General features: G+C 59.9%; 1 protein-coding gene across 1 annotated transcript in view; it reads right to left on the bottom strand.

The window, feature by feature from the left end:
- Nucleotides 1-776: 776 nt before the first annotated feature.
- ALDH1L1 (aldehyde dehydrogenase 1 family member L1) overlaps nucleotides 777-24,777 on the bottom strand; it is a 46,673-nt gene continuing 22,672 nt past the window's right edge. The window contains exons 12-23 of the mRNA XM_027098452.1: nucleotides 24,128-24,255; nucleotides 20,929-21,079; nucleotides 19,883-19,953; nucleotides 16,310-16,415; nucleotides 15,238-15,325; nucleotides 8,557-8,650; nucleotides 7,035-7,134; nucleotides 5,711-5,809; nucleotides 4,885-5,050; nucleotides 2,504-2,609; nucleotides 1,831-2,030; nucleotides 777-1,010 (exon numbers count right to left, since the gene is read on the bottom strand). Of these exons, the coding sequence (XP_026954253.1) occupies nucleotides 955-1,010; nucleotides 1,831-2,030; nucleotides 2,504-2,609; nucleotides 4,885-5,050; nucleotides 5,711-5,809; nucleotides 7,035-7,134; nucleotides 8,557-8,650; nucleotides 15,238-15,325; nucleotides 16,310-16,415; nucleotides 19,883-19,953; nucleotides 20,929-21,079; nucleotides 24,128-24,255 (1,365 nt within the window). The 3' untranslated portion in view covers nucleotides 777-954. The remainder of the gene's footprint in view (nucleotides 1,011-1,830; nucleotides 2,031-2,503; nucleotides 2,610-4,884; nucleotides 5,051-5,710; nucleotides 5,810-7,034; nucleotides 7,135-8,556; nucleotides 8,651-15,237; nucleotides 15,326-16,309; nucleotides 16,416-19,882; nucleotides 19,954-20,928; nucleotides 21,080-24,127; nucleotides 24,256-24,777) is intronic.

The following is a 24,777-nucleotide window of genomic DNA, read 5'->3' as shown; positions in this document are numbered from 1 at the left end:
TCGAGGCGGGGTTGCTGGTTCTTCCTGACCCCTAAGAAGGTCGGGGGATAAGAGAGGACACAGGGAGAGAGGCCGCCCCAAGGCAGAGCGGGGCCCGGGGGCAGCCTGCTGCCCAGACCAGCCCCGGAGCGAGTCTGGGACCCCTGCCTGCTCGGAGTTGCTGGGCTGTTCTGCCGGCAGGCGTGTCCGAGGTCCTCGCTCCTGGGATCTGAGAACGACGACGTCCACTCAGCCCCCTGGTTTATAAACGGGTGAAACCGTGGGCCAGGGGAAGGGTTAAGTGACCCACACGCGGGGCGGGGGCAGGGAGGCTGTGTGCAGGTAGCGTCTAGGGAGCAAGGAACCCGCTCCTCATGGCTCTTCTGCCACTCTCCAGGGAGGGCGGGACACTGAGGGCCGGACGGACGGAGAGGAAGGCCGCATGGCAGGGGCCAGGAGAAGCGGGGAGGCCGCCGGGCCCCGGAAGACACAGGCAGGGCGAAGGGGGAGCACGCCCATCGGGGGGGGCCGTGGACGGGTCTGCTCGGCAAGGGGGGAGGGTCCGGCCACTTGCTGGAGAGGCGTCCACGGCTCAGCCTGCTTCCTCCCTGGCGTCTCCCGGGGTCACCCCAACAGACGTGCGTCCTAACTTCATCTCAGCACCCGGTTTCTGAGGCGGGAGCCGACACCCTGCCCAGGAGGGCGCCTGGCTCTCCCGAGCCCGGCCAGCTGGCCCGAGAGCAGGACCCGCTCGGAGGGCCTGGGCACACAGACGCGCCGGGACGCAGGGTGCCAGCCAGAACCTTTATTCGCACGGGGCCGCTTTCTGCCTGAGACGACGGCCGCGCTGACGGGACAGGATGGGGGTCCCAGATGGGGACAGGGGTGCAGGCAGGAGGCCTCCACCACGTTCAGGGAGGGGCTGTGCACTGCGGGGGGCGAGCCCACAGCCGCGGACACATCCTGAGGCCCTCCTCAGTACTCGAAGGTAACCGTCTTGACCCGCAGGTATTCATTCAGAGCCGCCTCTCCTGCAAGACACCGCGAGCCCGGGAGCAACGTCACGGTCCCGGCAGCGCTGTGGTCTCATGACCCCGTTGGCCCCATAGCTGAGAAAAGCATTGTGCTCTCCTGCACCTTCGCACCCCCCTGCCCCGCTGCAAGCCTGACTTCAGAGTTGATCCCCGACTGGACCTAACCCCCAGCTTCTGGCTTCCACAGTGGCGGGATGCGGGGAGTGGGACCCAGCCTACATTACAGAGCAGCCAGGGAAAGAGGGGTGCCGGGCAGAAGTCCTCTTCCCTGGGCAGGCAGGCCCGGTGACACCATCTCTACACTGGGACTCACGTCACCACATCGGGCACGCTCGGCCCCCGCGGGTTCCCCTCTCTGAAGCCTGAGCCCTGACCGTGGACCCAGGTCCCGCAATCCGGCCGTTGCCTGCCTCCCTGGCCTCCTGCCCGCCCCTGGGCCCACTCCAGCACTCGGCCTCTCTCTGCAGCTCCAAGACCAAAGCTGGTTCCCTCAGGACCCGCCGTCCCCTCTGGCAGGAATGCACGAACCTGGGCCTTCACGGCAGCTCCTCCAGCCACTCAGGTCTCAACCCAGAGGACACCTCCTCAGGGAGGCCCACCTGGCCCCCAGCTAAAGCCACCCTCCAGCCTCCTGTTCAGATCGCTCTGTCTGGACGGCTTCCAGCAGGATCTGGCTTCCAGCCCCACTTATCACCGATCCCCTCCCGGCAGGAAGTGAGCAGCCATCTCGTCAGCTCCACCCCTGGCCCCTGGGACCGAGCGGGCTCTAACCCACGTTTGTTGAATGGATAAATGAAAGCGGGCACGGTCAGGTTACCCAGGTCTTTGCCAAATCCCGACTGCTTGAAGCCTCCGAAGGGAGCGGCCACGTCGGTCTTGTTGTACGTGTTGACGAACACGGTGCCCGCCTCTAGCTTGTCGCTGACGTACAGGGCCTTGCTGATGTCCCTGGTGAAGACGCCAGAGGCCAGGCCGAACTCTGTGGCGTTGGCCCGAGACAGCACCGCATCCACGTCACTGCAGGGAAAAGCCAGGAGGGCCTCCGTGAGGAGGGCAAGCGTCCAGCCCTGGATGTGGGACCCAGAGAGACCTGCGCCCCCCGCCCCAGGGGGGAGCCCGACACGGCCGGCACAGGGCACAGACCGGTCAGCCCCACTGACCAAACTGCAGATTCACAAGCGAAACAAACAACGGTTGCTATTCCGGCCACTGAGGTTTGGCTGGCTCGTGACGCAGCCGGGGGTGCTCAGGGCTGAACCCAGCACGCCGTGGAGACGCCCAGAGAGACGCGGAGGACACTCCTGGTAGGCCCAGCCGCCCTGCGGTCCCCTGGGGTCCCCACCCCCGCGGCTGCGAGGAGTTTGCGGGGTCTGGGCTGCGTCCACAGCCCCCACCCGTCTGAGCTCCCCTCCCGGCCCCGCAGCTCATGCGAAGACCCCAGTAACAAGGGCAAGAGTCAGGCTGTCATGAGCCGTAAGTGGGCTTCCTACCCGCTGGCAAACCGAGAGATGATCATGACGGGCCCGAAGGACTCCTCCCGGGCTATGAACATGTGGTCCTCCACGTCCGTGAAGACGGTCGGCTCGAAGAAGAAACCTGTGGTGGAGACAGAGGAGTTCGTGACACTGTGGGTGGCTTTCCTGCCCCAGGCGCACGAGTCCTGACCCTCACAGCCTTTCAACTAAGTGCTGTAAGCACAGTGAGGTGATGCTGGGAGCTGGTCTGTCCACCGCCAGGGCTGCAGCTCGCAGCCGGACGAAACCTGGATTTTTCTAGTGACCTTTAGTCTGAAAGCACATCTGGATCCTTCGGCCAGTGCAGCCTCCGGAAGGCCCTCCATCGGCCCCGTGGAGGGGGGCTTGGACAGAGGTCCTGGTGGACAGGTCCTCCCAGGACAGCCTCCCCATCCTTCCTGATCCTGCGGGGTGGGCACTGCCTGCCCGGGGGTAGGGGCCGGTGCTCTCGGCCAGACACACCTTCTCCCATTCTGACTGCCGCCCCACAGGCCCTGGCTGCCCCACAAAACCATTTCTGGTGGCAGAAAGGCGTTCTCTGACTACTTCTCCTCTGGACATAGAGCTGCGGGCCCTGAGACCCGCTGGACTAAGCTTTAGTTTGGCCTGATTTAGGGAAAACCAAGAGACTTGAAATTTTCTGCCTCCAGGTGTTCAGAAGAACAAAAACAATTTTATCTCTAATAAAATATTCCGTATTTTTATAAACTATATTTTAACAGTAATTACAATTTCTAAAACATAAGTCGTGTATGAACACATGTTGACCCCTGGGGTGTGGCCTGTATTCACCCTGCCTGCAAAGGAAATGTGCCCCCAGGTCCCCGTGCTCCGGGGTGGCCAGTCTCCGCCCACACCTCCGTCCCGGCTGCGTGCCGGGCCCCGGGAAGGAGGGCTGCACGCCCGGGATCCCTCATCCTCTGGCCTCCAGGTGGGTGGGCCACTGGGAGAAGCCTGTATTCACAGCACTGTCCCCCATGGGGGCCCTCAGGCCAGGGGGTGGTGGGGAGCGGGCCCCACGGTTCCTGGGTGCTGCAGCCCTAGCTGCTCTGCAAAGGTGCCTTCATGTCACGTCAGCCCCAGACTCTGGCTTCGTGGAAGCCCAAGTTCGTGGGGGCAGGGAAGAGGGCAAGCAGACAGCGGTGGCACAGCGGCTACATAAGCTCCGTGCAGGTACGAGGTGCCCAGGAACGCCCGAGACCTGCGGGAGCACCACGGCCTGAGCCCGAGGTCACCTGAGTGATGAGGTCACCAGGTGGGGACGTTCAGGAGGCACCTGTAGGCGGAGGAGCAGCCAGCACACGAGCAGGAAGACGCCGGGCGTACTTGGAGGGAGAGTTAAGGGCCGCAGGTTGGACACAGGTGGGGAGACACGCCGGGGTGAGCTTGCCTCTGTGGAGGCGCTCACCGTGGGAGGGTTTCGGCATGGGAGACACACAGCCAGACGCGGCAGCCGCATAAGTGCATGACTCGGGGCTCAGGAGGCCCCCAGGACCCCCGTTCCGGTCCAGACTCAGGGGAGAGTCGGCACGATGGTGGCGGGGAAGATCTCCAGGTTTGAGAGAATCGGGCAGTTAATTAAGAGCTGGGGTCAAGAAAGGGAGGAGCCTGGAATCCGTTCCCTCCTTCCCTCCTTCACGCCATCGGGCGGACAGGCTGGCGTGGGCTCGGTGCCGGCACCAAGGGTTGGATGGTGAGGGTGTAGGAAACAGACGTGTGCCTGACACGGGGAGCAGGAGGTCCGAGGGGGAGCAGCCCAGATCGTCCGAACCTGCTGCTCCGGCTTCTCGGGCTCGGTGACTGGATTGGACCGAAGATTCTAGAGGGGCAGGTGTGTGTCTGGGGTCAGGTCGGGGCTGGGGATGCTGTGACAGGATGGACTTGGCACCACTGAGACTGAGGCGCCTGGGTGACGTGCAAGCGGAGGGGTCCAGGGCTCAGGAGTCTGGGTGAGGAGACAAGTCCTGGGCGGGTCTGAGCCGCTGCAGAGCGAGAGACCCTCCAGGGAAAGTGTCCAAGCTCAGGACAGACCTGAGGCTCTCCCTACATTTAAGGGACAGGCGGAGAGGGGGTTTCCGGCCGAGAGTGATGGCCAAAGATAGGCAAACCATGAAATCCAGCACCACGGATCCACGGGAGGAAAGAGCTTCAAGGATGCGGAGATGCTTGGGCAACCAGGGCCTCATCTTACCAGCCCCACACCTGACCTGGCAGGTGTCCAAAGAGCCAAGGTGCCCCCCAACCCCGACGTCCCGGATCGGGGGCTGGAGCCTAGGAGCCTGGCCCTGCAACGCCTGCCCCGGAGGCCATGCCACCGCTGGCTTGGCTTGCCCACGTGGCCAGGAGGGCTGACTGACCTGGCCGGGGGACTTGGTTCCCACCACAGACCAGCGTGGCCCCTTCCTTCACGCCGCGCTGGCAGTACTCCACCAGCTTCTGGAGGTGGGCCTGGTGGTTCTGTGGCCCGTGGCTGGTGTCCCGGTCGAGGGGGCTGCCGATCTTCATCTTCCCCACCTCCTCCACCTGCAAAGGTCCTCCCCGTCAGGGTCGCCCGGTGCCGTGGTTCCTGACCAGTCGCCGCCTGACCCGCCTCCCACGTGTGCCTTTTCAGCGACCAACCGCTGGCCCCTGAAGAAAGTCCACACGCAGGGCTCTGACTCCTGGGACCATATTCTGGTTCCAAACCTGCCTTCCAGGCTGAAGCCCCCACTGCACCCTCCGTGCAAGGAGACCTGGGCCTGGTGCCGGGGGCTGGGATGACGCAGATGTGCAGAGAGGTGGGAGTTGGGGGGGGCGCGCGCGGGGGCAGCACAGGGAGGTCCTGCACCCGACCTCCCAGACGGAGGAGCTACAGGCCATGGGGTGGGGAAACAAGACAATGACGCCCCGTGACAAGGTGGGCAGACGGAGCGGCGTGCAGGGGCTGCACCTGGACTCCCCCTGGCCCGGCCCCATGTCTGTTCGCCCGGGTTGCACCGGGAGGGCCCCGCCCGAACACGGGCCCCACTGCTCACGTCAGGGGAGCCGCGGGGTTGCCGTTTCTTGCCGAAATAATAAAAACCAGGGAAGACTTGTCACAGCGCCCCCGACCAGGTGGATGGCGCCTGGCCCGGCCCTGGCTCTGCCCGCCAAGGCCCTGTACCCGGTGAGTGGGCAGTTCCCAGGCCCTGTGGCACAACTTACCACCCTCTGCACAAACTGGTCGTGAATCGAGTCCTCTACAAAGAGCCGGCCGGCGGCGATGCAGTTCTCACCTTTGTTGAAGAAGACGGAGCTCATTCCCTTCGCAGAAGAGGTGACAGGGCTGGGTTACAACCCCCGGGTGCCAGCCCCCAGCCCCCACTGGGCCCCGGTGCCCCCTCGTCGGGAAGGGGAAGGAGGCAGGTGTCCTGACCTCCTGCGGCCGTCCAGGCTCACCGGCACTGGGCACCATCCCCGGAGACGAGCGGCCACAGGGGAACAAGCAGGAAGTGAGGCCGCTGGGGGACCAGGCCAGCGGGGGGAGCACGAGCGGGCGTGCAGTGGGGGAGCCTGGACACCCGCAGGCTGGGTGGGCTCCCGGGCATGACGGGGCTCAGGACTGTGCTCCTGGAGCTGAGCCTGGAGACGGGGTCTGCGCCCTGAAGCAGGCGGCAGGGGTGGGCCTCTCGGGAGGGATGGTGCCTGCCCAGGCCCGAGTCCCGAATAAACGTCCTCAGAGGCCCCAGGGAGCCTGCTCTTTGGACCTGGGGGGCCGGGGGTCGGGGGAGGGAGGGAGGGAGAGCCATTCAGGCTCAGCTCCCCTGGAAGAAGCTGGGACTGCACTGCCCAGAGACACACACAGGCCTCTGGCCTGGCAGCATCGGCCTCTGCTCGGCCGCCAGTCTCCCTCGGTCTCCCCTCTAATGAGGCTGCAGCCCCTCCACGCGGTGCCGGGCTCACTCCTCCGCGGCACAGCAGCACTTGGATGGGGTGGGGGGTGTCTGGGCACCTGGCTGAGCGTGGCCTGACCGGCCTGCTCCCCCTGGTGTGCAGAGGTGTGATGACGACAGTGACAGTGTCAGGACTACTGACCCACCGCACCTGCCACGTGGTCCACGCCCTTCAGACATGACAGCTGAATCCCGTATGCCCATCCTCCCCCATCGTCCTGGTGAGAGCGCAAGGCCCAGAAAGGCTAAGTGACTTTCCGACGCAGCCCAGCGAGTCCATGGCGGCGCGGGGCAAGTGTGGGTGGCCGCTGCCAGCAAGGTCCCGCCCAAGTGCCCAGGGCTCTGCTTGCTTCTCTGTGGGACGGGAAACTTGGCCGTGCTGATTTCACAACAGACGGAACCCTGGCTCACGTTTCCCCATCTTTGAAGCTGACTGCAGTTATCCCTGCAGTTGTGAAACTTCTTGGGGGTCTGTTCTGTAAGGTACATGCCACTCCTTGGCCCCAAGGCCTCTTCCTTCCTTCTCTGCGGTCCAGGATGCCTGTGCATCTGCCCGTGGACCCTGAGCCCCGGCCCCCGCCCTCCATGGCCCTCACCATCTGCACGGCCTTGCGGAGGTCGCAGTCAGCAAAGATGATGAGGGGAGACTTCCCGCCCAGCTCCAGGGAGACCTTCTTCACGTTGCTCAGGGCACAGCTGAAGGGAACAGAGAGTTGGCTAGCTGGGTCCCTGGAGCCCGGGACACGGGGTGGCGGGGGGAGCGCCAGGTGAGGGATGAGGGCAGCTCCAGAGCACGCTTCACTCAAAAGGACGCCGGAGGGTCCGGGCTGGGGGGAGCCCCGTGTGACCCAGGCTGCGCCTTCCCCCGTCACTCTCCCCTCGTCCCCCCGCTTCCCCCAGCTCCCTGCCACCTTCCTAGCCCAGCACCCCAGCCCAGCCCTGCCCCAGGCCTTGCTCCCACGGGCACCCCTCCCCTTGCAGACGATCCTCCAGATCAGCCTCGCTGTCTTCAGCCTGACCCCAAGAGGAGGCCACGCAGAGCCACTCTGATGGGCACCCGTGTGGTGCCCGTTCAAGAAGGGGCACATGGCCCCCACCTCAGGGCTGAGGGGTACAGAGAGGCCTGTGGGAGCCAGGGCAGGGGCAGGGCTGCAGCTTTAATCCCCATGGAGATGCCCCGCCACAGCTGGACCGTCCCGGGAGGTCCCATGCGTGACCCTCGGAGCACAGCAGTCACGGCGGTCAGGTGTCCTCAGAGAAAGGGCTTGGAGACCCTGCAGGTCAGACTGCTCAGCAGCCCCAGCTCCTCTCCCTTTGTACCTGTCACTCAAAGTGCAGACGTCTGCCCAGACCTCACCCCAGAAATTCAGCTGCACTGGCGGGGGGGTTCAGGCACCCTGCGAGGCCTGGGGCAGCCAGAGCTGCAGCTGCTGTCCTGGGGTCCGGCCCCATCGACCTCTCCAAGCTCGTCAGCAGCCTGGACCAGAACCACTGACGTGCCAACTTCCTTCACGGGACCGGGGGAAACAGGCCTGGAAGGGTCAGAGCTCGGCCCACGTCGTGTCATAAATCAGCAACACGACCCAGCGGGTGAGGCTGACGTCCAAGCACTAAGCCCGAGCGGCCCTCGGCCCGCGCTGGTCAGCAGGAGAGGGCAAACGCCTCCCATACCAGCCGCAGGACGTGGCCATTTCTGTTTAGTGGCCACGTTAAAAGCAAGCTCAAAAGAATCCAGTAAAATTAATTCTATTTAAGCCCATTAATAATAATATCATTTCAACTGGTAACCTATATAGAAACTGTCGCGATGCTCTACTCTGCTAAGTTTCCGAGATCCGTGTCCCTCACGCTCACAGCTTGTCTCAATCCCGAGCAGCTCCGTCCCCAGCAGCCGCGCTTGCTCATGGCCCTGGATCGCTGTGAAGCCCCCGCCCCTCGCTGGTCCCACCCCGCTGCACCGGCCTGACCGAGGGCTCGTCACTCATGGAACCAGGGTCTGCAGTGGCCCCACCCTGTGACAGCCACAGGCTCGAGCTCACGCACAGCACTGTCTGCTTCACACGCGGGACCAGAGGCCATCGGCCCCGCAGTGCTGGCCCCTCCACTCACTCCGCCTACCTTTTCATGATACGCTTTCCCACCTCGGTGGAGCCCGTGAACGCGATTTTCCGCACGTCGGGATGGTCCGAGAGTCTCTGGCCGACCACTGAGCCTGGGGGAGGAGTGGGCGGGGGATAAGGATGGCCACGGTGCCAGGGCAAGGCAGGGGTCCGGCCACTCTCCTCCAGCCCGTCCTCCCATGGCCAGAGCTCGGGGCCCACGTGCCAGGGCCTCCGCACCCCCGGGCTCACTGCGCCTTGGTCCCTGGTGTGGGCAGAACTGTGTCTCCCCAAATTCACAGGCTGTAGTCCTGACCCCTGACCTCAGATGTGACTGTACTGGATGTAGAATCCTTAAAGGGGTGACTGAATTAAATGAGGTCATTAGGGTGGCCTTAAACCAATACGACCTGTGTCCTCATGAGAAGAGGAGACAAGGACACACAGAGACACAGATAACCATGTGGGGACGCAGAGAGAAGGGTGAAAGCCCCCAACCAGTACGCATTACCCCTCCTGTGGGGATGCCTGGACTCCTGGCCGCCCCACACTCCACGACCCCCCACGCCATGCCAGGCCTGCAGGGACCCTCCCCAACGTGGCCAGCGCCTACTGACCCTCCTGGACCTGCAGGGACCCTCCCCAACGTGGCCAGCGCCTACTGACCCTCCTGGACCTGCAGGGACCCTCCCCAACGTGGCCAGCGCCTACTGAGCCTCCCGGGCTGCTGTGCAATGAGACCTCAGGGTCACCTCTGCGCAGACTTGACGCAAGGCCCCTGCTGACGTCTCCTCCTCTGCTACTGCACTCCCGCTTCCCTGACTGCCCTTCCTCCACCTCCTTGCGCCCCACTTCCCTCCACTCTTACAACACCCAGTGCCTCTGGCTGCACTCTGGGCCCCCTTCTCTTCTCCATTCACGGTCCCCTCAGTCATCTCACCCTGGCTCACCTCCTCAAATGCCATCTGCAGGCTCACCATCCTCTCAATCTCTATCTCGTGCCCAGCTTCCCTGCATCCAGACCCATCTATCACTCCTCGGCCTGCTCGGCACCTCCACTTGGACGCCTTACAGCCTCTCAAACTCAGCATGTTTGAAACTGAACCCCTCAGCTTCCCCAGACCTGCTTCTCCCCCATGTTCTCCATTTCAGTCAGCAACCTCTCTGTGCAGCCAGCCATTCAAGCCCACAGTCAGTCCCCACACCTGCCCTCCCCCAACCCTCCACTAATCAGCCAGTCCCCCCATCGCCATTGTGCACCTGCCTCCACGCCTGTAGAACTGCCTGTGCCCAGCGGCACCAGTGAAGGTCTGGTTCGGAAGGTTTGGAGTAGGACACTTGCATTCTCTCTAAACAGTTAAGGCTCCATAAGTGATTTTTTTTTTTTTTTGCAGTACGCGGGCCTCTCACTGTTGTGGCCTCTCCCGTTGCGGAGCACAGGCTCCAGACGCGCAGGCTCAGCGGCCATGGCTCACGGGCCCAGCCGCTCCGCGGCATGTGGGATCCTCCCAGAGCGGGGCACAAACACGTGTCCCCTGCATCGGCAGGCGGACTCTCAACCACTGCGCCACCAGGGAAGCCCCTCCAAAAGTGATTTTGATGCTAATTTCATTCCCCCACTAATGTTTTGAAAAACCACTGCCTTGGGGAGAAAATATTTGCAAAAGATGCATCTGATAATGGATTATTACCCAAAACATGCAAATAACTCAACAATAAGGAAACAACCTAATTAAAAAACGGGCGAAATATCTGAAAAGACACCTCACCAAAGAAGATATTCATATGGCAAATGAGCACATGGGAAGATGCTCAACATCATATGTTATCAGGAAAATTTAAATTAAAACAACAACGAGACGCCCCTACACATCCACAGAACGGCCAAAACCCAGAACCTTAACAAAGTGCCGGCAGCGATGTGGAACCATGGGAACTCTCGTCATCGCGAGAACGGGGTAGCCATTTTGGGCGGTTCCTTACAAAGCTAAACACACTATTACCATATGATCTGGCAATCGTGCTCCTTGGTGTTTACCCGCAGGAGTAAAAAACTTATGTCTACATAAAACCCTGCATAGGGGGCTGGATACAGACATGCACAGGAAAAATGCCATGGAAGGTCAATTTATTCATAACTGCCAAAACTTGGAAGCAACCAAGACGTCCTTCAGTAGCTGATGGATAAACTGTGGTCCTTCCAGACGGGGAATGTTATTCAGCTCTAAAAAGGAATGAGCCATGAAGCCAGGGAAAGACACGAAGGAAGCTTAAATGCATGTTACTAAGTGAAAGAAGCCAATCTGAAAAAGCTACACACTGTATGATGATGACTAAATGATATTCTGGACAAGCCAAAACTCTGGAGGCATTTAATAGCTCAGTGGTTGCCAGGGGTTGCAGGGGAGGGAGAAATGAATGGGATTTTTCCTCGTCCACAGAGGATTCTTAGGGCAGTGAATCCATTCCATCTGATACCACAATGTTGGGTAAATGTTGTTTTACACTCGTCACAGAATGTACAACAGCAAGAGTGAATTTTCATGTCAACTATGGACTTTGGGTGATGATGACATGCCAGTGTAGGTTTGTCAACTGTAACACATGTGGGACATTATGAGGGAGACAGGGCATGTATGGGAATCTCTATACTTTCCATTCGATTCCTCTGTGAACCTAAAACTGCTCTGAAAAATAAAGTCTATTGAATAATAATAACATCACTGTTTTAGGCTATCCAAGAAATATTTATAAGAAGGTATCATACACTAGGTCACAAAGAAATTCTCCATTTTAGAAAGTAGAATTTTTACAGGCTATTACGGGTTGGATTGTGTCCCACCCAATTTCATATGCTGATATCCTAACACCCAGTACCACAGAATGTAATTTTATTTGGGAATAAGGTAGGTTGTTGTTGGGACAATGGTGTCCTTATAAAAGGGGAAACTTGGATACAGACATGCACAGGAAAAATGCCATGTAAAGGGCAAGTCCCAGGTCAGGGTGATGCTCTACAAGCTGGAAGAGGCAAGGAACGGTCGTCCCCCAGAGCCGTTAGAGGGAGCACAGAACTGCCGACACCTGGATCTCGGGTTTCTAGCCTCCAGAACTGTGAGACGATACATCCCTGTTGTTTAAGCCCCCTGGCTTGGGGTACTTTGTTATGGCAGCCCTAGAAAACTAATATACAGGCTGAATTCTCTAATTATGACATAGTAAAGCTAGAAATATTAGAACAGAATTTTAGGGGGAAAAAGACAGCTGAAAAAAAATCTCTTTTTACTTAGCGGGTCAGAGAGGATACCGAAATTACAATGACATATTTTTTAAGAATAATAAAAACATAAACACAATGTATTCAAAAGGTATGAGGTGAGGGGCTTCCCTGGTGGCGCAGTGGTTGAGAGTCCGCCTGCCGATGCAGGGGACACGGGTTCGTGCCCCGGTCCGGGAAGATCCCACATGCCGCAGAGCAGCTAGGCCCGTGAGCCATGGCCGCTGAGCCATGGATGCTGAGCCTGTGTGTCCGGAGCCTGTGCTCCGCCAACGGGAGAGGCCACAAGAGTGAGAGGCCCGCGTACCGCAAAAAAAAAAAAAAAAAAAGGTATGAGGTGAGAGTCACCACCAAAGGCCAGTATGAGGAGCCCTATCGACAGCTTCTCAGGGAAACAACCAAAACTGGTGAAAATCATTAAAAAACAACAATTTAAAGTCTCTCTAAATTTTCCTAAGGGCAGAGAGCAAGTGAAGAGACATGTATTCAGGAGAGTCTGTGGCACCTGAGCTGTGAACCACTCTCCCCTCTCCTCCAGCCTAAGCAGGTGTGGTCAGCAATGCAGTCCAGGGATGGGGCACCTCTCCAGGAGGGGAGGCCGGCATCCCCTCCGACCCTGAGTTCCAGAGGCCACATTCTTTGTGAGTATGGCTCCCACCTACCCTTCTTGTAAGGTGACGGCTCTTTCCCAGGTGTGGCAGGCTGAGTCTCCCGGGACCTCTTCCACCTGGCCCCAGCTGCTGCAGGGGGCCCAGCGCCTGAGGCCGTGGCTCAGAGATTTTGGCCGGGGAAGAGGTTTTCTATAAAAACAGAGAGCTCCAAAACACTCCCCAGAGGAACTGACTTTATTTATTTATTTTTTTGCGGTACGCGGGCCTCTCACTGTTGGGGCCCCTCCCGTTGCGGAGCACAGCCTCTGGACGCGCAGGCTCAGCGGCCATGGCTCACGGGCCCAGCCGCTCCGCGGCACGTGGGATCTTCCCGGACCGGGGCACGAACCCGCATCCCCTGCATCGGCAGGTGGACTCTCAACCACCGTGCCACCAGGGAAGCCCGGAACTGACTTTATTTGAAACCGTATGAGGAAGTTCAATCCTAAGGACATTCTCAAAAACACTGTAGATTTTGGAGGTGAACAATTAAGAGGAGGCTGGTAGCTCTATGGCAGCAATAAGATAGACCACAGGTCATTTAGTTTACCAGAGAGAACCAGGGAAGAGCCCTCTGAGTAAGAACAAACCTCAAGGGCTGAGCAAAGAGACAGGAATTTAACCAGATCAGACCTTGGAGCAGTTTATGCCCCAGGGTACTGGTGGAAACAATAGAGCAGCCAGCCTGCAGTGAGTGGAGCTGAGCAGCTGGTGTGATAAGGACAGAGGCAGCCAGATGAGCAGACCGGGAGAGGAAGAGGCCCCTGTACACCGGCTGCCACTGGGCGACTGCACAGCCCACAGCTGTGCTCTCTGGGGGCGACCTCACTGGCTGCACACTGCAGGGGAAGGACGCTTCTCTGAAACCGTCCAGCAAGTCACTAAACAAACAAGAAAATGGTGAACACAGCTCTGGAGAGGGGACAGGGGACAAGTACCCAGAGTTGGTATACTGTGTTACCTGAAATATCTACGTTTTAACAAAAAAATTATGAGGCATGCAAAGAAACTACAGAATGTGACCCATCACAGGCAAAACGAGCAGGCAACATAAACTGACACTGAGAGGACCCAGATGCCACACTTAACAAAGACTTCAGGGCAGCAGTTATAAAGACGATCAGGGCTTCCCTGGTGGCGCAGTGGTTGGGAGTCCTCCTGCCGATGCAGGGGACGCGGGTTCGTGCCCCGGTCCGGGAGGATCCCACATGCCGCGGAGCGGCTGGGCCCGTGAGCCATGGCCGCTGAGCCTGCGCGTCCGGAGCCTGTGCTCCGCAGCGGGAGAGGCCACAACAGTGAGAGGCCCGCGTACCGCAAAAAAAAAAAAAAAAAAAAAAGACGTTCAAAGAACTGAACAAAACCACATCTAAAGGCAGCTGCGATACGATGTCTCATCAAACAGAGAATATCAAGAAAGAACAAATAAAAAAAGAACCAGGAGCTAAAAAGTACAACTGAAATGAAAACTCAGTAAAGGAGCTCAACAGTAGGTTTGAACTGGCAGAAGAAAGAGTCAGTAAACTTGAAGACTAATGGAGATAATGCAATCTAAAGAACAGCGAGGAGGGACTTCCCTGGTGGCACCGTGGTTAAGAACCCGCCTGCCAATGCAGGGGACACGGGTTCGAGCCCTGGTCCGGGAAGATCCCACATGCCTCAGAGCGACTAAGCCCGTGCGCCACAACTACTGGGCCTGCGCTCTAGAGCCGGTGAAGCCACAACTACTGAAGCCTGTGCGCCTAGAGCCTGTGCTCTGCAACAAGAGAAGCCACCACAATGAGAAGCCCGCGCACCGCAACGAAGAGTAGCCCCCACTTACAGCAACTAGAGAAAGCCCGTGGGCAGCAACGAAGACCCAATGCAGCCAAAAATATATAAATAAATAAATTTATTTTAAAAAAAAGAATAGCGAGAAAAAGAATGAAGAAGAGTTAAGAGAGCTTCATAGAAAAGTGGTACAGCAGTAACAACATCAATATACTCATAACGGAAGTGCCAGAAGGCATGCAGAAAGAGAAAACCACAGAAAAAAGTATTAGAATGAATAATGGCTAGAAACTTCCCAAACCTGATGAAAGACATTACTCTATGCATCCATGAAGCGGAATGAATTCCACATCGAATAACCACAAAGAGAACCACACCCAGATGTATCATAGTAAAAATGCTGCAAAACAAGGACAGAGGAAACTTTGAAAGCAGCAAGAGAACACTGACTTGTAAATAAGAGAACTGTAAGATCAACAGCTGACTCATCAGAGACAGCAGAGGCCAGAGGGCAGTGGGATGATACAATCAAAGTGCTGACATTCAGCAAAACTATCTTTCAAAAAATCAAGGCAAAATAAAACATTTCTGGATAAACAAAAAATTAGAAAATTTGTTGCTAGTAGATCCACCTATGAAAAATACTTAAGGAAAACAAGTGACCTGGATGGAAATTCACATCCATAGAAAAAAACAAAGGACACCAGTAAACGTGATTATATAATTATAAAAGACAGGGTAAATGCATATTTTCTTTCCTTTCTTAACTGATAATTCCCAGGTTGTGTAGTTTATTCCAGAGCACACACACATGTACAGAAAATGGAAAACATCTGGGGAGGCATTTGAACGCTAAACCCTTCCACGTACAGCTCTCCCCGACCGCAGGGCAGCGTCCTCCGCCTCCAGGCAGGCCTCCCCACCACTGCCCCGCCCACCAGGGCACGCCACATAGCAGGCCCTGTTTTGACCAAATGCACCTCATGCCCCCGACCACGGCCCTTACCGGATCCTGGCAGGACGTTGATCACGCCCTTGGGAATGCCAGCCTTCAAGGTCAGCTCTGCAAACTTCAAGGCTGTGAGTGGGGTCACCTGAGGAGGCAGGACAGGAGGGAAGTGGGCTCCGCCGTCCCCTGCTGGCGGCCGTCCCCTGCTCTCGACACCCCACAAGCCAGCAGCTGCTCCTCTTCTGGAGGAAAAGGGGTAACTTTTCCTCGCCTGGTTCGGTGGTCCACACCCCACCCACTGCTGGGCCTCAGGCTGAGAGGTGCATCTGTGGGTGCTCAGACTTTGTGGGGGCTGGGTGAGTGGGGCCTTCCAGGGACAACTGCTTTGACCTCTCAGCATCCCATCACGCTAAAGGGGGAGGTTAAGGGTCACCTCAGGGGTTAGTAAGCAGATGTACGCAAATTACTGGGAAATTGGTTATGCACGTTAAAGTGCCTGAGGAGTGCCTAACTCAGGGTCAATACTATAAACCAGTATCATTTTGCTGGTTTTTACTATGTTAATACTCTTGAGGCCAAATCGCCCCAGAGGAGCTGAGTGAGACCCCCTGGGCCCACCGCCCCAGCATCTGACCTTCAGCTCCTAACTAAACCCTCCAAAGTACAGATGAGGGTTCGAGGCTTGTGGGGTGACCTCACCGCAGGGCACCCTGCTCAGGCCCCTCAGCCTGCATGAGGGACCCCGTCACACGGCTTCTCTGAGAGGGGCCTGGGTGGTGGACACACAGAAGCTTCCCCAGGATGTCTGGGCCCTGAAGCACCAGCTTTAACAGCAGACACCCAGGGCTTGGAGCCCGGATCCTGGTTCCCGGGGCCGCACAAGGGGGCTGAGCTGGAGTCTGTGAAAGACCGCCGACCACTCACCAAGCAGCTACACGCACGGCCCGGCTAGCCTGACTCGGCCCCGTGGCCCAAACAACACCAGATCCGCCCAAGGCCGCCTCTGCCCCGTGCGCCGGCCCACGAAGGCCGCCCTCACCCGCAGAGCCCTCCTCCTTGTCCGTCACCCCTCGCAGGTGCCACCCGCCCTCCAAGGCCTCAGGCCCCGCCAGGACGTGCCCGCACCCACCTGGGCAGGCTTGATCACCACCGTGTTCCCTGCAGCCAGGCAGGCGGCCATCTTCCAGGACAGCATCATCAAGGGGTAGTTCCAGGGGATGACAATGCCACAGACCCTGTGGGACAAGGGAAGCAGGCCTTCATCTCTCTGCTCGGCCTGGGTCCCGCGTGGACCTGCCACTGCCGCCTCTCCACTCCAGGGCCAGGCTCCTGATGCGGCATCAATGGCCCTGCAGAAGGACCGCTGACACCTGCCTTCCCAGGCCCTGATGGGGCAGTATGTCCAGTCTGGCAGTAGCCCCTCTTGCCAGCAGGGTGTGATGGCAGGGGACAGTGCACAGCTTCTGATGGGACACAGTCTAGGGACACAGTTGGGTACGGGCAGCACCAGGAGATGGGGAGGTGACAGCAGGCAGCAGGCACAGGTGAAAACAGGCAGGGGCTGGGACACAGTCAGGGGTCACAGGGGTGGCCGGGGGGACGCGGGAGAGAGTCAGGGGTCATATGTGTGGACCAGGAGGATGTGAGAGAGGGTCAAGGGTCCCACAGGTGGTTGTGGATGAGGGTCCTCCTGGGCATTAGGCCAGGGTCAGTGCCAAGGAGACAAGAAGGACACAGTCAGTCTGGGGACCTGACGAAGCCTGCCTGCTATGCACTGAGAGACGGTGTCCAGGGTCAGTGCTTCCCCTTTGTCCCAGAGAAGCCTCTGGCTGGGCAGTGTCTCCATGGAGGGAGCCCCTACGTCCTAGGAGACATACTGATGACACCTGTGCTCCCAGGAGGCATGTGGCCCTGCCTCCTCCTGAGCCCGTAGAACTCGGTGATGGCAGCCCCTCCCTGTGAGTCAGACAGTTAGATGAGCTTGTCCACACGGAGCCCCGTGCAGACCACGTGACTGCTGCTTCATCATCGTCACTGCCGTCTTCTTCATCATCTTCACCGTCGTCTCCATCACCATCATCTTCATCACCTCCATCATCTTCAACATCATTTTCATCACCATCATCTTCATCACCTCCATCATCTTCACCATTGTCTTCATCACCATCATCTTCATCACCTCCATCATCTTCACCATCATCTTTATCACCATCTTCATCACCTCCATCACCTTCACCATCATCACCATCTTCACCATCATCTTCATCACCATCATCTTCATCACCTCCATCATCTTCACCATCGTCTTCATCACCATCGTCTTCATCACCTCCATCATCTTCACCATCATCTTCATCACCTCCATCATCTTCACCATCATCTTCATCACCATCATCTTCATCACCTCCATCATCTTCACCATCATCTTCATTACCTCCATCATCTTCACCATTGTCTTCATCACCTCCATCATCTTCACCATCATCTTCATCACCATCATCTTCATCACCTCCATCATCTTCACCATYGTCTTCATCACCATCATCTTCATCACCTCCATCATCTTCATCACCTCCATCATCTTCACCATCGTCTTCATCACCATCATCTTCATCACCTCCATCATCTTCACCATCATCTTCATCACCATCTTTATCACCTCCATCATCTTCACCATCGTCTTCATCATCATCATCACCATCTTCACCGTCATCTTCATCACCTCCATCATCTTCACCATCATCTTCATCACCATCATCTTCATCACCTCCATCAACTTCACCATCATCTTCATCACCATCATCACCATCTTCACCGTCTTCTTCACCATCATTACCACGATCTTCATCACCATCTTCACCATCGTCACCAGCATCTTCACTGTCAACATCTTAACCATCATCATATTAATCACAATCTTCTTCACTGTCATCATCTTCACCGCCATTACCACCATCCTCTTCATCGTCATCACCTCCATCATCATCAGAGAATGTTTCCCCAAACGATGACGGCTCAGCCGACCCAGCAGTGGGAAGAGCACACGCAGAGGCCAAGGGCATGACGGGTCACTGACGAGCCACAGGGTTCATGGGCCGGGAGAGCAGGAGTGCAGTGGGGCCTGGGGCTGGCATGGGGCCCCACACACCTTCCTGGGAGTGGTGGCGTGTGCTGAGGGGTTAGGAAAGCCGGTCCTCACCCCACATACACCCAGCACACCCAGAGGGACAAGGCAGTGGAGGGAGCAGGGTGAGAGCCCCCAGGGAAGCGGGAGAGGTCACCAAGGAGAAGGAGGCTGAGGCTCCGGAGAAGAAAACGCAGCACACACTTCCTGCCCTCAAGACTGAATCATGCCCTCACATCCCGGTGCTGAGGACTTAACTCCAGTGCCCCAGGTGTCACCTGATTTGGAAACAGGGTCATCCCAGGTGTAATTAGTTAAGATGGAGTCTCACGGATTAGGGTGAGCGCCTAACCCCATGTGACCGCCGTCCTTATGAACGGAGAGCCCTGTGAAGACAGACCCGCAGAGGGAGAGGCCGTGTGGGCGCGAGGGCAGAGCCCAGGAGCACCAAGGTGGCCTCCATCACCAGAAGCCAGTGGGGCAGCCTCAGAAGGAGCCAACTCTACCGACACGTAGCCTGGGATCCCCGGCCCCCAGACTGTGAGATGACCAAAGTCCGCAACGCGAGTCTCGCAGGCTGGGGTGCTTGGTTACGAAGCCCTGACAAAGCCCCCCACCCGCCAGTACAGGGGAGGCCTCCCCACCGACTCGCCCGGCCAGCCAGGCACCCGGGCAGGGGCAGCGTCCTACTCAGTCCGACGGGATGGGCACCCTGTGCGGGGGCTGAGGCTCAGGGACCTCGCAGACTCACGTGACCGGCCCCTGCACCTGAGGGGGCTCTGAACAGGGTCCTGGCTCCACACTCCTGACGCCTTGGCTGGGTAGTTCTTTGCTGGGGGGGTGGTTCCTGCAGCCCCCGTGTCCTGACCCCATGCTCTCCCCCGGCACTGAGCCCCTCCCGGCGGCATCTGCATCCACGTGCTGAGCCCTTAGCTCTGCCACATGCCGTCTCCTCGGGTGCCCGTCCCCGTCCCGCGTTAGCGAGTCCCCACACTGAGCCTCGCGGGAGAGACACCAGGTCTCAGCGGACACTGCCGGGTGGCCTCGGCCGAGGCAGGCCTGCTGCCTCCACGGGCCTTTGGACATCGGATGGTAAGATGGGGCCCCTCGCTGCGGGTTTCAAATCCCTCCCAAACCTAGTCTTTCCATGTTGACTGGACATCTGTCCTCCTCCTTGTGCCGCGGGCTGGTCTCGCTGAGGGTTCCTGTCCCCGCTGCTGTGTAGGAATTCCTTGTCCTTAAGTACACCGGTCATTACACTCTTCAGATAAAATTTGGGGGCATGCCCTCTCTTCCCCCCACGACCCTGACTGATGGAGGGTTACTATAGGGATTAAACACAATTATGGTCTCAAAGTCGTTAAATAGTGCCTGGCAGGGAACAGGGGCTGTGGAGGCGAAAGCTGTTTTCACCCTGAGGACAGGCATTTTCATTGGTTTTTCTCTTTGTTGCATCTCCGGCCCTTGCCATGTCTGGGAGGTAGTGGCTGGCAAATAAACGGCTGTCTGATAAATACACAGAGAGGGGACATCTGAGCCCCCCGCGCAGTCCTAAAAAGTGCCCGGCGCGTGACTCACCCGATGGGCTCCTTCCGGGTCATGGTCAGGTTCCGGTTGGGTCTGGCCTGGTTGATGGGGATGGTGGCACCCTGGAAGAAGCAGCAGCATCACCGGGAGGGGCTCTGGCCCCTCACCCCTTCCCCTGTGGGCAGCCAGCCTGCGCCTGGGACCGAGGGAGGGACAGGGGCTGTGTCCCGATGCCCCCGCTTGTGCAGGACAGGACAGCTGAGGGGTCCAGAGCCAGGTGGAGCAGGCAGCCACAGGGGGTGAGGTGCTGAGCCTGGCCGAGTCCTCAGACAGGAAGCAGGTCCTGCACGGGGACGGCCTCCGGGGCAGGGAAGGGCCTGGAAGGGCCAAGGTGGGGGCCCATTGCCTCTGGGGGCCTGTGATGCAGGGGCTACCGGGGAGCAGGCACCGGGCAGACCCCCTCCCTTGAGCTCACGCCTGCACTCGGACGGGGCGAGCGCCCAGACCCAGCAGAGACACCAAGAACCCCGCGGCCATGGGTCTCCCTGGAAGGGCTCAGCCACCACTGCCTGCGGCAGGAAAACCTCCAATAATGGCCCCCAAGTGAGGCCCTGAGCCCTGGGACCTGGTGAGCTGCCCGTACGATGACACAGTATGACAGAGTTGGCCTTAGGATGGGGAGATGGTGCAGGTGGGCCAAGCATAAGCACAGGAACCTCGGGGAGAGCAGGTGGCTCTCCTCTAGGCCTCTGGTTAGTGGCAGCAGAGAGTCAGAGGGGCGGGGTGCGGAGGGCTGGGCGAGGACCAGAGAGACGACTGCAGGAGCCCCGGCCGCAGCCCTGCCCCCTGGGCGCCGCCGACACCCGGTCCTCCCCGGAAGCGCCAGCAAGGCCCAGCCCAGTGACACCCCGACAGCGACCCTTGAGACCCTGGCACAGAACCCAGCCCCGCCCGACCCGCTTCCCACCTGCAGAACCGGGAGCGGATAACCGGCGTTTTCTTAAGGCCACAAAGCTGTGGCGGGTTGTGGCGCGGCCTTCAGAGTGCTGTGCCGCCCTCGGGGGCCCTGCCGGCCCGGACGCCCGTGGGAGCCCCACCTGGATCTTGTCGCACCAGCCAGCGAAGTAGCGGAAGGTCTGGATGGACATGCCCACGTGGGTCTTCAGCGCCAGCGTGTAGACGGCCCCCGCGTCCAGGGCCTCGATGGTGGCCAGCTCCTCCTGCTGCTGCTCCAGGAGGTCGGCCAGCCTGAGCGGGGCGGGCAGGGCGCGGGGCTCAGGCCTGGCACGGCCTCGCCTGCCCTTTCGGGGCCCCTCCTCAGGAGCCGGGCGCCCTGCCAGCACCACCTCACTCAGGTGCCGGCCTCAGCGTCCTCATCTGTGACATGGGACGGCGGCGTGTCCTTGGCTGGAGGGGCGTGAGCATGGTGCCCCGTCCCCCTCCTCTCCTCTCTCTCTTCCTTCCTGGGATATCAATGGATCCACTGCTTCCTAATTACACCTCCTGCCTCTGCGAGAAGACGCCTTGTCCGGGGACAGCATGCCGGCGTCGAGCAGCAACCACTCCACGCGGCTGTACCGGGGATGAGGGACGGAGCATCTGCACAGCCTCCTCCAGGCTAAGCCCACGTCCAGCTGCCCTCAGTGGTCCCTGTGCCCCGGCCATCACACCCCACAGCGTCCTGCCAGCACCCTCCCGCTCCCGCCGCCCTTCAAACTCTCCGGCCGGCACAGACATGTGCCGGGACAGGCGTTCCAGACCGCCTGCCTCTCCCGCGAGCACAGAGACAGCTGGCCTCCCTGACCTCCCGCTCCTGCTGGGTGCACGGCCCGCACACAGCGTGGGCCTGGCAAGTGGGACTGGGGACTGAGCAGAAGGGCCCATCGTCACCGCACAAACAGGGAGGCACCAGGTCACTCTCCGGGTACGAGAGCAAAGGTAAGTCACATTTTGAGAAAAATTATAGACCGAACAGTGGAGATACCGTGTTGTTGGCGTTACAAGGACAAGGGTTCCATCAGCTACGAGGACAGAAGGCCAAAGACATAAATCCATATTAAAGTCAGCATGAGGTGGCCTGTGTGTGTCGGCCCCTAGGTTGTCATGTCTCCTGTCTTTTAAGGTGTTTACAGCCTGAGACACCTTAGCTCAAAAGCCCGCCAGCGCCAACTTTTATACAGCCACACAGCCAGCTATTTTAAAATAGCCCAAATGTGCACATTTTTAGCCATTGACAAGTGGATGCGTCCCCCAGGAACCTCACCCGACAGCTGTCACCACTGGTGAGACAGGCTGTGCAGTTACAGCCACGGGCCTTCCCAGTCCTCTGATGCAGAGACCCTGGCGTGCGTGCTGCTGGGCAACTTTGCCCAGACACGGGAGCCCCTCTCAGGTCCCTCTCCCCCCGGGAGCGCCCCTGTTCCGCCACTACAGCCTCGGGGGACCTCCCGCTGTGGGGTGGTGCCCGATGAAGCCTGCGGTGTGTTGCTGGCTCTCGTGGCCACGTCTTCTTCCTTGGTCAACCCCCAATCCCTCCATCCGCCACACCTGTGCAAAATGCCATGTGCGTGTGATGTGACTGTCACGAGTCCCTAAGTAATTGTCACCTGAGCTGCTTGGGAGGCTGGGGGGCAGCTTGGGTGAGGGTGCCTTCTGCCTGCCAGAGCCTGGTCCCCGCACAGCACCAGGTCAGGGAAGAACGGGCAGGCAACGCTGGCTTCCTGAAGGTCTGCGGGGTGGGCACCAGGAGGGGCAGACGCTGAGGTGCCAGGCGGCTCAGACCCCCTTCCCCGGCCCCTGACCACGGCAGCCCGGGCCACCACCAGACTCTGGGCCATGGACCCAAGGAAGTGTGCGAGCACAGGGCAGCAGCTTTCCACGGATGCCCACCCGCTCTGCAGGGTGCATTCCGGCAGTTGGGTACGTGGCTCCCTGGCTCCTGGGGGTGTCTGGTGACTTTCTCTGACTCCCCCCTGGACCTTTCTGCCCAGCTTCTCCCGTAACTGCGTGGTGTCTTGCTCCTGTGATGCATCCACGGGGGTCCCACTTCCCTCCATGGACCAGGGAAATCCTGTCTCGCCCCTCTGCGGGGACTGGGAGGAGACTGGGTCACCAGGAGCTGTAGAGCCCTGAGGGGTCTGTCTACGCAGCTGCTCGGGGCACCTCCCCCAAGGTCCTTGTGGCCAGTGGGCTATTGCAACACGTGCCACCACAGGGCAGCAGAGGGTCTCGGGGGAGGGAGGCGGTCTGGCTCAGGGCAGTCCACCAGGGTCCCTGCTCTGCCAGATCTCTGGGGCCTCAGATCCCCAGCCAATGCCTTCCTACAACTGATGGCTCCTGAGATACGGCAGGCTGGGCACGCCCTTGCCCGCCCCAAAGCCACCATCTCCATTCTGTTTTGCAAACCACTCTGGCTGCCTGTGTGGCGGCTGCCCCGGCATTTCTGGCCTCCGGAGTAGAAACAAAAGGCCTTCGGACAGCAAGGCCACGGCGGGGGCCCTCCCGCCCGGCGACAAGCTGGGGACCGCAGCGCGACCTGGCCCCAGCCCGGCTCCGCAGGACCCAGAGAGAAAAACGGGTTCCTGAGGCCGGCTCAGCAGGCTCCCCGACACGGCTCGGTTCACCCGCCAGCAGCCCCCTTCTGGAAACACCACCCCGCCTCTTGGGGCACCTGATCCTCCCCAGTGGGACCGCCTGGCTCGAGGAGGGCGGGCAGCAGCTCTCCTCCGCGCCTCACCCCACCCGGGTCATGAGCCGGAGCGTCCCAACCCTTCCCTGGACTTCCGACTGGGCCGAGGGTTTAGCAGAAGGGGAACGCGAGAGAGGAGATTCTGGCAGCGGGAGCCAGGCAGGGCCAGGACGGCCCGCGCCGCCCCGCCCCGCCCCGCCCCCCAGCTCCTTGAGCCCCGCCCCTCCCCCCGACCCGGCTCCTGGGAGCCCCGCCCCCCCGGCTCCCCCCCAGCTCCCCCGCGCCCCCCCCTTGGCTCCTGGGAGCCCCGCCCGTCAAGCAAGCAGGGCCCTCTGGGCCGGCCCAAGAGCAGCTATTAGCCTGCGGTGGCGGTGGCGGTGCCTCGTCTCCGCCCACACTGTTCCCTCCACCCGGGCACCTCCCCCAGGCCCCCGCCTGGGACAGTCCCTCCTGCCTCTCAAGCTACTTCCTCTGAGAAGCCTCCCCTGGGCCTCAGGCCGTGGTCACACTGCCCTTCCGGGACCGCGTCCTCACGGGAGGACGCGAGCGCCAGCCGCCGCCTGAGAGGAAGGCCCGGGACAGGAAGGTGGGTGCGGGCGAGGTCCCACCTGTACAGGAGGCGGCCCCGGTCCCGCGCGCTGATCTTCCCCCACAGCCCGTGCTCAAAGGCGTCCTTCGCAGCAGCCACGGCCTTGTCCACGTCGCTGACCTGGGCCAGGGACACCTGGCAGATGACCTGTGGTGGAGTGGAGCCCTGAAGCCCTGCCTGGCCACCTGGGCGGCCGCGGAGGTGAAGGTCGGCGGACAGGAGGGCATGGGCAGGGTCTGCACGACGAGGGGAGATGGGGCCTGCAGAAAGGGCCGTGTTCCTACGTCCCGAGGGCCTTCCCTCTACTCTCCCACTGACCCGAAACAGGGCGACGGACTCAGGCTGCAGCCATAAGGCCGAGGGTCAGCTCAGCGTTTGCAGACCGAGAGCAGAGACCCATAGATTTCGTGTGGCGCAGGCGGGAGGTTTGCTCCTGAAGGGACATAAGCCGGCCCAACGCCCCTGCATTCCATGTCCCGAGGCCGCCCACCTCCCGCCAGCACAGGCCCCCATACCTCCCGCCATGTGGATGGGGTGGGAGGGCGGAGGCCAGCGCCTCCTTGCTGGTCACCACAGGTAGGCTGTGCCCTCCCTGCCCACGGCCCCGGCGCCAGGCATCCTCACAGCCTCCTGCCCGGCCTTCCCAAAACTGGCCCCGAGGTTGTGGTG

The sequence above is a fragment of the Aethalodelphis obliquidens genome, unplaced genomic scaffold (genome assembly GCF_003676395.1).
Source record: "Aethalodelphis obliquidens isolate GAN/ISIS:26980383/991018 unplaced genomic scaffold, ASM367639v1 scaffold123, whole genome shotgun sequence".
Taxonomy (NCBI): domain Eukaryota; kingdom Metazoa; phylum Chordata; class Mammalia; order Artiodactyla; family Delphinidae; genus Aethalodelphis; species Aethalodelphis obliquidens.
Note: the sequence above shows the minus strand (reverse complement) of the source record. Positions and strands in the feature narration are given on the sequence as shown.